At 35.5% G+C, this 10,926-nt stretch overlaps 1 protein-coding gene across 1 annotated transcript; it reads right to left on the bottom strand.

Moving 5' to 3' along the window:
• Positions 1-750: 750 nt before the first annotated feature.
• mettl26 (methyltransferase like 26) lies at positions 751-9,506 on the bottom strand. Its single transcript, XM_056453268.1, has 7 exons — positions 9,209-9,506; positions 8,910-9,126; positions 5,674-5,836; positions 5,114-5,173; positions 4,138-4,205; positions 2,622-2,700; positions 751-910 (listed from the first exon to the last, which is right to left on the bottom strand). Exons 1-7 carry the CDS (start codon positions 9,270-9,272, stop codon positions 854-856), a joined length of 708 nt encoding a protein of 235 aa, XP_056309243.1. The 5' UTR covers positions 9,273-9,506; the 3' UTR covers positions 751-853.
• Between the last annotated feature and the right edge of the window lie 1,420 nt (positions 9,507-10,926).

Genomic DNA, 10,926 nt, shown 5'->3' with positions numbered 1-10,926 from the left:
AATTGTTAATTTGCAATTAAAAATGATTAATTTGTGGCCATGATTGTGTTTGTTTTTATCATATGTAGTATTAGTTATAAATCCAAAGATTGTAATGCATTAAATATATATACTTAAGTTTACACTGTTCCACATAATTCCTTCATGTTGTCCCAAATACAAAACGATTAAGTCAACTTAATAATCTTTACAAATTTAAGTGGATTGAAGATGAAACAATTAAGTTATCTCCCATAAAACTTAAGAATTGTCTTTCAACTCATTAAGTAGTTTAAATAAGCAACAAAAGTCTTTTTTGTTTGTTTATATCTTTTTTAAATTTATCAAAACATACAACCAAACATGATTCACTTGGTTATGAAAATTGGTGTTTGGTCAATAACAAGTTTAAGATAGACATGCCATGTTAAAAGCCATGTTTAGCAGAAACTGAGTATGTATTTATTTTTAATAACAGTAGTCAATAATATAGTGGTAAATAACATAGTAAAACAATACACCAATAAGAATGTACTAAGAAATGAACAATTATTAGAATCAAAGTCCAGCTTCATCAACATTATGTCCTCAGATTAATTACAGGCACTTTAAGTTTACTATCCCTGCAATCAAAGTAGTGGAAATAATTTTAGTATAAAGTGTGTTGTCATTATTTTCACAAAAGTGCACATTTCTTTAAACGTCTAAAATATTACTTTCCTATGCTGTAAACGTTTTTTAAGCCACATTAATGCAAGAACACATCTTACCAACTTTAGCAAAGCCTCTGTATTGTTGTCTTTAAACCATTAAAACACTGGCAGAGTCCACGCAAATGTAAATATTGTGCGTAACTCTACGGATTAATATGATATCAAACCACACTGTCCTTGCGAAAGAGTAAGCACTTGTTGTTGGCGGGCATATCGACCTAGAGGACAAACACAGAAACAGATTTATAAGCCCACAATGCCCCGAGGCAGTGATCATTACATAATTGAGCCAATAACTTTTAAAAGCAAGAAAGAGCTGTATGAGGCATGATGATGTCAGGGGATCGTGACCGAGTAATGGATCATAGACTCTAAAATACTTCTTCAGTGGCCAAAGGATGAGTAAATTAACTGGTGTATTCAATTTTGGGTAAGCTAGTTTTAAAGGGGACCAATTAGGACCTATGTCAAATAAATATCTGATATCCTGAAGGCTGGTTTATACTTCCGTGTTGAGTGATTGGCGTGACCCACGGCACCTGCTTTTCGCGTAGTCGTCTATTTATACTTCTGTGTGCTGTTTGTGTTGCTCTGCAATAACACTTAGTTGCAAAAACCACATAGGCAGTAGGTTTTTATGTTCCTCTGTGTCGAGTTTTTTCGTGGGTGTTTTTTTTCTAAACGCTACCTTAATGTACAACTAGCTCAAACTCGCTCATTTAGAGACAGGAACCGGCTGACGTGCAACAACTTTAATCATAAGATAAACACAAAACAAAAGTTACCATCTGGAGCTCCTTCACGGGACTCCACACTTGTAAACATTTGCGGCTCTCAGCACTGCCCACGCTCGACACTGCTACCAAACTGACCAATAACAGAGCTTGCACTATGCATTGCGAAGAGTACTTACATCTTTTGAGAGGTGCGCGTCAGCCACAGCGAGGACTATGCAATGACGCAAAAGCTGCGCCGGACCATATGCGTGGGCTTGACGTAGACGTATACATTAGCTTTTAGAGTGTGTATGTGAAGCTTTAGCTTAAAAATTCAAACAAAAGATGTTTTAAAACTCTTTTACACAGCCTCTTTTAGGCTTTGATCTTTATTGTACCATTTTGGTGACTGTTGCTTTAAATTTAAATGAGATTGTGCTCTTTTCAAAAGAAGGCGGAGCTACAAATGAGTGTGTCAGCATAGTGGCAGATTCAAAAAGAAAACTAACCTCCTATGCTAATGAGAGAGAAATCATCACTAGTGGGCGGGGCTTTCCCGCTCCAATGACACGTACATAGGAAGCATGTCAAACAAAGTGTTTCTACAGACTACAGTGTTTCAAGTGTGATTATAAACATTCATTCATTTTCTTTTCAGCTTAGTCCCAATATTAATCAGGGGTCGCCACAGCGGAATGAACCGCCAACTTATCCAGCATATGTTTTACACTGCGGATGCCCTTCCAGCTGCAACCCATCACTGGGAAACACTCTTACATTCTCTTTCACACACATACACTACGGACAATTTAGCTTACCCAATTCACCTATAGCGCATGTGTTTGGATTTGTGTGGGAAACCGGAGCACCCAGAGGAAACCCACGCCAACAAGGGGAGAACATGCAATCTCCACACAGAAATGCCAACTGACCCAGCCGAGGCTCGAACCAGCGACCTTCTTGCTGTGAAGCGAGAGCGCTACCCACTGTGCCCACAGCGTCGCCGTGATTATAAATAATTAAAATTTATTCATTTCTACTATTAGAAGCTGGTTATATTCACAGACTGTTACCTCACGTCTATTTAAACCCCTTATAAAAGTCATTTTTTGCATAATAGGTCCCCTTTAGGATTAGTTTTCACCTAACAGGCATTTGTGTTGACATACACAAGGATGCATGAAACGATTCGTTTGAGTAATTGAGCTCTTACAATTTCCTCCAATCGTAGTCCATTTTCTTGTCCTAGCGTTGTTAGAAATGATGCATCTCTTAGACCCCACTCTGGATTTCTAAAAAACAAAATCAGGGTAAAATTGTAAGGAAATTTGTATAATATTTTCATTACAATTAGTTTAAGATATTAAGTCATTCTCATTTTTTTCTTTACAAGTGCCACATATTTAGACTCAACTCCAATAGACCATAAAAAGACTAAACATTTATATTTAGTAGAAGCTTTTATGCAAAGCAACTTACAATTGCGGAAGCATTCAGTGATTCAACAAGAAGAGGCAATACACACAAGTGCTTATTATGCAAAGGATCTGTTAGAGCTCAGAGCATTAAGTGCCAGAATAAGGAGGGGGAGTTTTATTATTTTTTTAAGAAGAGTATTTTCTACAGGTGGTTTATCAAGCCCACTCACCATAAATGCATGGGGTTTTTTATACAGACCCTCTAGTTTTCCGCAATTTTGCGATCGCTGAATCAAACGCAAAACTTATAAAAAGTAAATTTTTTGCGATCCTAATTTAAACGCAAAATAGTCGCAGAAAATGTTAATAATCTCATAAAACATCTAATTATAAACCATATAATTAAATTATATTTATTTCAGTATGCAATTAATTGTTTTGCATGACTTCTAGATGTTGCATACGCAGTGCACGTGATGTATTTGAGTGTCTCACCTGCCCCCTCACAATCGTTACATTACATGAAAGTGGGGGAAAATTTTTTGCAGCCTTTGCAGTAAGCAGATGAAGTGTCAAGCGCGAGTGATTTTCATGTGAAGTCAATGCAAAGATTCAACTAAACATCCTGTGGTGAAATTCAAGTGAATGACACGGTGCAAATTGGTCGTTTTGTGCATTTGACGCGCTTCAGACTGCAAGTGGGAGCAAACATCCTATGTTTTAAGTGTATTAGGGTATGGGGAATTTAATATACTATATATATATATATATATATATATATATATATACTATATATATATATATATATATATATATATATATATATATATATATATATATATATATATATATATATATATATATATACACACATATATATATATATATACACACATATATATATATATATATACACACATATATATATATATACATATACACCCATCTTCAATTTTCTTCAAATTTCTGAGAATTACCACCCCAAAATCAGCCATTTTTATAGCAAAAAAATCATGAAAAACTAGGGGGTCTGTTTATAGATATGGAGGGATTGATATGGAGTGACCAGAATGTGTCTGGTGCAAATGCGCAAAACTGGTACAAGTGTCAGAGAGATGAAAGAGTGTGTTTCTACAGGTGGTTTGTCAAGCCCACTCACCAGTGTGAGGCACAGTCGAAAGACAATAAATGTGTATTATATTTGCAAATATGCCGTTTCAGGCTTTCCGTTGCATCAACTTAACAAGGATCCACGAATAAGAGCATAGATCTCATCATTGGGAAATGCAGTGATTTCTTTTCATTACTAACCTGTATCTCAAACTTTGGTCAAAGTCAAAATTGCTCTGAGGAACAATCGATCCATTGAAGGCATAAGGCTGGAAAAACAATATCAGATAAAGGATGTTAGACCAGGGGTGCCCAAACTCTGTTCTGGAGGGCCGGTGTCCTGCATATTTTAGTTCCAATCCCAATTAAACACACCTGAACCAGCTAATGAAGCTCTTGCTAGGTATACAAAAACTTCCAGGTACACTACCTGACAAAAATCTTGCCACCTGTCTAAGTTTTAGTAACAACAAATAATAACTTCTAGTTGATCATTTGGTATAACTTATCTTCAATTCATCTTCAATGCCTCCTCCTCCAGCTTATCCCAGGCATGCTCAATAATGTTCATATTTGGTGATTGGGCTGGCCAATCCTGGAGCACCTTGACTTTCTTTGCTTTCAGGAACTTTGATGTGGAGGCTGAAGTATGAGAAGGAGCGCTCATTCTGAAAAAATTGCCCTCTCATGTGGTTTGTAATGTAATGGACAGCACAAATGTCTTGATACCTCAGGCTGTTGATGTTGCCATCCACTCTGCAGATCTCTCACACACCCCATACTGAATACTCCTAACCAGGATTTTTCCTTCACCAAACTTGACCGATTTCTGTGAGAATATTGGGTCCATGCGGGTTCCAGTAGGTCTTCTGCAGTATTTGTGATGATTGGGATGCAGTTCAACAGATGATTCATCAGAAAAAAAAATAAATAAAAAAAAATCTACCTTCTGCCACTTTTCGAAATGATCAACTAGAAGTCAAGTTATTATTAGTTGCTCTTACAACTGGGATCCACGACAAGACTTTTGTCAGGTACTGTAGGTGTGTTGAAGGAAGCTGGAGCTAAACTATGCAGGGCACCAGCCCTCCAGGACCGAGTTTGGACACCCATGCATAAGACGCTTCACCAAATGCAGCAATTCAAGGAGCTTGAGTTTAAAATGTACATGAATTACCCCATAAGTCAGAAGTAATCCTTGTGGTTTCAGTATCTGTCCAACACCATGAAACAAACCCTAAAAAAATTAATACAAATATATTGTTATATAATTTCACGTTTGTTTGTTTTCCTTGGAAGAAACTAGTTTTTGCAGCAGCGAGTTACTTAACATACTACGGACACTACAAAACATAAAAAAACATTGTTACATTAAACAATTAATCAGATTAATAGCCACTGAGACGATAAAAATATATATAAACATTTTTTTCTGTCATTAAGTACTCTGATCCAACATTCTGAATGCAACACAATTGCATTTTTTCCTGTAATGGGTGATCAAAGGTCCTTAAAATTAATTGAGCTTTCAATAAAACTAGTCTATGAAAGATTTCAACGGGCTGACTTTGACTTCTTTTTTCAATAGCTTTGCGCAGCTGTCTTCTATGACTATTCAACCCATTTCTATTTCCATATATTTCTATTTCCATTTCTATTATACAGTTTTAGGCAAAAAGATATTAGATTTTCACCAAACGGAAAGAAAAATAAGCAAAAGTGAGCAGAGCATGATACCGTTGTGCAGGCCAGAGGAGAGATGTGCATCATGTTGATGTTTATGATCAGGTCACATGACTCGGCTGGAAATCCTCCCCAGGTCTGCCAGCTCTGAGACACATCAAGATATATGGGTGGCTGTACATTCTGCAGCCTGTGATACTGTCTGTATGCCTCAATACTGCAATACAGAAAATGGTAAATAAAAAAAATCAGTATTACTCATTAGATGCTCTGGGTTTTTCAGTTGAAATTGTGTCAAACATCGAATAAAAGATGCACATGTCAAAGCATTTCATGGGACCTTTAAGTACAAATGAGGTAAAAGCATTATAAAATCTCAAATGATAAGGAACTGTCAATTAATACTATGATCTAAATGGTATGAGCCGACATCTTTGTACACCTGGATGTATTCCACAATAGTCTAGAACAGGGGTCACCAATCTCGGTCCTGGAGGGCCGGTGTCCCTGCAGGGTTTAACTCCAACTTGCCTCAACACACCTGCCTGGATGTTTCAAGTATCCCTAGTAAGACCTTGATTAGCTTGTTCAGGTGTGTTTGATTAGGGTTGGAGCTAAAATCTGCAGGACACCGGCCCTCTAGGAACAGGTTTGGTGACCCCTGGTCTAGAATAAGGGGCAGAAATCGAAAACAATAGGCTTGAAATGGGACATACTTGACAGATTCAGACATAGATTTAACACAGACAGATTTAAGTTATGAGGAATAGGTTGTATTACTTTGGAATGACGCATTAGATTTATTGGAAGTTTGTGTTATTGGAATTTATAAAATTTGAGGAGGAAAGAAAAGATTAGATTTGATTTGAGTTTACTGCCATATCAGCTTCCCTAGCTATGTCAAGGCAAAAAAAAAACAGATCAAGTTTACCATATTTTATAAATATCACTTTTCTATAATTATAAAAATATTTTAACAATAATTTGACACATTTTTTAGATTTGGACACATTTAATTAGATTTAATTAATCTAATTAGTGACTGAAATGCCATCTTAAAACGTTGTATTGTATTTTTACAATAATCGCAGCTTATATAAGGTCAAGCTGCAGTGGGCCTTTTTATGTGAGAAAGCATGAAAAGCATGATTATTTTCCAACATGGAGATAAAATCACTGCTCCAGCAATCACTTCAAACTTCTGTGTACTGTGTAAGTGTAAAGTGAATCTTTGCCTGAACGAGAAAGCGAATAATTAAAAGACTAAAATATTAATGTAAAGAAAACAAAGAGAAAAACTGCCTGAAATGTTCTCTGTTGCACAAACGCCTGATATATCAAATGTGATACAAAATAAATATGAAAAAAATTTATTTGTCAAAACAATTTTTGGGGGGGATTTTGCTAGATGGTTTAATAAACATCTCAGTTCCAGACAATTAGAATTTCTGTCTATTTTTTGATATTACAGGGTTAATGAGCAGCGGAGGGTTAATGTACCTAATAAAGTGCCCGGTGAGTGTTTATCACAGAATAATAATAATAAATGAATAAAAAATACAAATCGCAACGCTAGATTTTTCCAGTTTCGTGCAGCCCTGAGAAAGCCAAAATAATGTATGATTTGTTTAATGAATATGTTTTTATTTAACGCCTTACAAAGTTTCTGTTTGATGTTTGCACTGTATGTTGATTATTTTTGTTATGTTGTTTTATACATTATGTTTTGTTTTTGGGCGGCGCGGTCACCTCACAGCAAGAAGGTTGCTGGTTTGAGCCTCGGCTGGGTTAGTTGGCATTACTGTGTGGAGTTTGCATGTTCTCCCCGTGTTGGCATGGGTTTTCTCCGGGTGCCTGTCATGAGAAATCAAGTCCCTCCTGACAATTGGGTTGCCTAGGACCCTGAGTGGTCCTATTGGTTCCCTGGAGTTGCAATAAGTATAGTTTGTAGCGCCTATATATATATATATATATATATATATATATATATATATATATATATATATATATATATATATATATATATATATATATATATATATTAATGCAGCGAAATTAGTTTAAATTTATGTCATTTAAAAGAGCGTTATAATAACAAAACTATTTTAAATTATGTATTTCGTATACTGATGTACAAGTGAAAGCATGCGTTGTGGAATAGAGAATTTCTCTTTTGTATTTTAGATAGTCTACAACGTGCTACCACTTCTTATGTAAATATATAATGTTACATGTAAATACATAAAAACATCAAAAAAACATCATTAAATGTTTACAAACATTTCAATTATTTTAAATATGCCCGTCTTTAACTTGTAGTTACCGATAATAATGTTACTAATATGATAAGTTTTGTTAAAATCTTAAGACTGAGAATAGACTGTAAAAAGCACTTTTGATCAGGCATTCAACGCTCAACGCTTTTTTCTGCTCCCACAACTCTGTGGCTAGCTGTTTTTAAAAATATAAAGAGATGTTTCAATGTAATGTTAACACATACTTCCTCTGTCAATTCATGTTTTGAGATTTTACAGCAAATGTCACATCCATAACGCTGGAATTGCTCATTTATATTTATTACATTTTAAATAAATTTCAGTTATAATATTGACTAATATTAAAGTGTTCATTTGATTTAATTACAATACAGTATGTAAAGGAATATTTTCTGTCTTTTAGTAGAGATGTTATATGAGAGACTTGCTTTGTTTACCAAATAAGTGGCATTTGCATTTTAAACATAAATGTTAAAAAGATATTATTTTTATGTCATATATTCAGTTTTTAATTATGATACTCCCAAAATAATTCCGCATAAATCCACAGATTTACAAAATTCTCTGCTCAAATCGCACAAAATATCCGCAGATTCTGTCTGGCCCTATTTAGAGTATATCTGTCATTTCTCAGTCAGTCTTAGAAAGTCAGATTACATTGGAATTGAGTTTGGCCTAAATTGTTATGCTTTTAAAATGATTGAACAGCGCCATCTAGTCTCAGATCTCTGCAAACTTCACTTATCAGTGAACTTTGTATCATAATCACAAGACGCCAGGGAAAATAAAAAATCATATATATAATAATCATATAACAATATGATAAAATAATATTACTAAATTACTAGAACAACCTCTTTATGCAAATGAAAATAAATGGTCTTTTTTCCTTCACACATTATACTCATTTAATAAATACAAGCCATTTCTTAGGTCTCTACTATGTGACATAAGAGTTCTTCAACATATAAAGCCAGAAATTCGAGATTAGGCATATTATCTGCGCATATTCACCTCGATATCGACTGAGTCTCAACTTCAGATGGTTGCCATATAATGTTCGGGAATGCTTTGGCGAAGTGAACGACATGCTGTCCTGTGCCAGAGGATATTTCCAAAGCGAACAGACGTCTGTCGGATGTCACCCTGCTTTTCAACACAGAAAGGATCGGGTCCTTGTTCCTGTCGGCTGCTGCAGCGTTCAGCATTTTGCACGTCCAACGACAAGTTCCTGGAATGGACAACAAAATGGAGCAAACGTAAACACAAGCGCGACCGGAAAGGGGATTTCAGTCAACCATCCAGAAGCAAACCTTTAAAAGAAGTTCGGCGGTATAAAGCAGTTCCAGGATAGTGAAAACGTCCAGACAGATTCATGCAGTCATGTAGCCTACTGTAGGTGTAAAAAATGATGGCAGCTCACATCAGGTCACATGAGAAGAAGATGCTCATTGAATTCAAAATGGATGAAAGCGACACATGTTGCAGAAATATAATTTAAATACATGTAATTGTATTGTTGTTCTTCATTCAGTCCGTTTAGCCGTGTAAATTCTGTTTAGAAGAACGGCATTAATGTATAGAGCTCCACATCCCACAATGCACCGCTTCAACTTCCTTTTTGTCTCTTCAAAAAATGGCGCACAAAGATTTACGAATCAGTTATCTGTGATTTAAACTGCATATGCAATAAAAAAGGTCATATTTTTCATGACTTTTTCCAAATGTTGGAATAATTACAATTTTAGGAGCCGACCGTTTCTATAAACAAAGTTTGTGGCATTTTCATAAGCATGACTTGTGCAACAGTTTTCAAATAGCCTACATTTCCAGAACTACTTTTATTTGCAGAACTACAAATACATTTACAGAACTGAATATAGTTTGGGGGGAAAAAATGTAGTAAGTTTTTTTTTTTTTTTTGGGGGGGGGGGGGGGGGGGGGGTAGGGTTAAATGTTTTGTAAATTTTGTCATATTACTGACCAATTACCAAGACCAATCATGCTAATGAAGAAACTGGTCATATTATAATGTGGCAGAAATAATCACCCAGTTATCTTGGTTTAGATTGACAAGTGGGATGCAAGATAGAGGTAAGAAGATATTTCTTCAGACAAATGCAATAGTTGTGAAGGTGATACAGTGGCTAAGTGGTTAGCACTGTTGCCTCACAGCAAGAAGGTCACTGGTTCCATTCCCGGCTACGTCAGTTGGCAATCCTGTGTGGAGTTTGCATGCTCTCCCTGTGTTCGTGTGGGTTTCCTCCGGGTGCTTAGGTTTACCCCACATTCCAAAGACATAGATTAATTGAATAGACTAAATTGGCCGTAGTGAATGAGTGTGTTTAGGTGTATCCCAGTACTAGGTTGCAGCTGGAAAACATATGCTGGGTAAGACCCCTGATGAATAAAGGGACTAAGCCGAAGGAAAACGAATGAATGAATAGTCGTGATTTAAACAAATGGACCATTTTGAGGGATGTAAACAATAACAATGGCTCTAATGTATTTCTTGTATTACATTTTGAATTTCCGCAGCTTCCAAGAATACAAAAAGGTCCACATATTGATAAATACTGTTATGGCAGCTGTTTTAACATTAAGAGATATGATTAAATTGCCTCTTGTTACAGTTATGAAATTGTTTGATATGCAGGAAATGTTCATGTGCCAATGACATAACCACATTGAAATGGTTTATACATTTGGATTTAGCTATTACTAACGTTTTGGAGGCAAATGGGAAAAGTGATTATTCCTATAGATGCTGTCCCTTTTGTGATCTCAAATTAATTACATAACTTAAGTCATTTTCTCACAGCATTAATTGAAGTACGATTAAAAACCTATAAGATATCTGAAGTATTTTTTCTGAAGAAATACAAATTTTATTTGTTAATATTCACCACAGCTGCTGATGTGTAATGTTTGTGATGTGGCACCTGTTGAGCAAAAAAAAAAGTGTGAAATCAGAATGTTTACATAAAGCTTTGTCCTTGTGATAATGAAAAAATCTAAAACATCTGAATGA

The sequence above is a fragment of the Danio aesculapii genome, chromosome 3 (genome assembly GCF_903798145.1).
Source record: "Danio aesculapii chromosome 3, fDanAes4.1, whole genome shotgun sequence".
NCBI lineage: Eukaryota > Metazoa > Chordata > Actinopteri > Cypriniformes > Danionidae > Danio > Danio aesculapii.
This window is presented reverse-complemented; position numbering and strand designations above follow the sequence as displayed.

What these genes read in the sequence shown, in the direction of transcription:
- mettl26 (XM_056453268.1), bottom strand. Translation starts at nt 9,272, where the DNA reads ATGAATCTGTCTGGACGTTTTCACTATCCTGGAACTGCTTTATACCGC. An exon ending in CCGCCGAACTTCTTTTAAAG is followed by an intron (nt 9,127 to 9,208) that starts GTTTGCTTCTGG and finishes TGTCCATTCCAG; the next exon opens with GAACTTGTCGTTGGACGTGC. An exon ending in GAGACTCAGTCGATATCGAG is followed by an intron (nt 5,837 to 8,909) that starts GTGAATATGCGC and finishes TCTGTATTGCAG; the next exon opens with TATTGAGGCATACAGACAGT.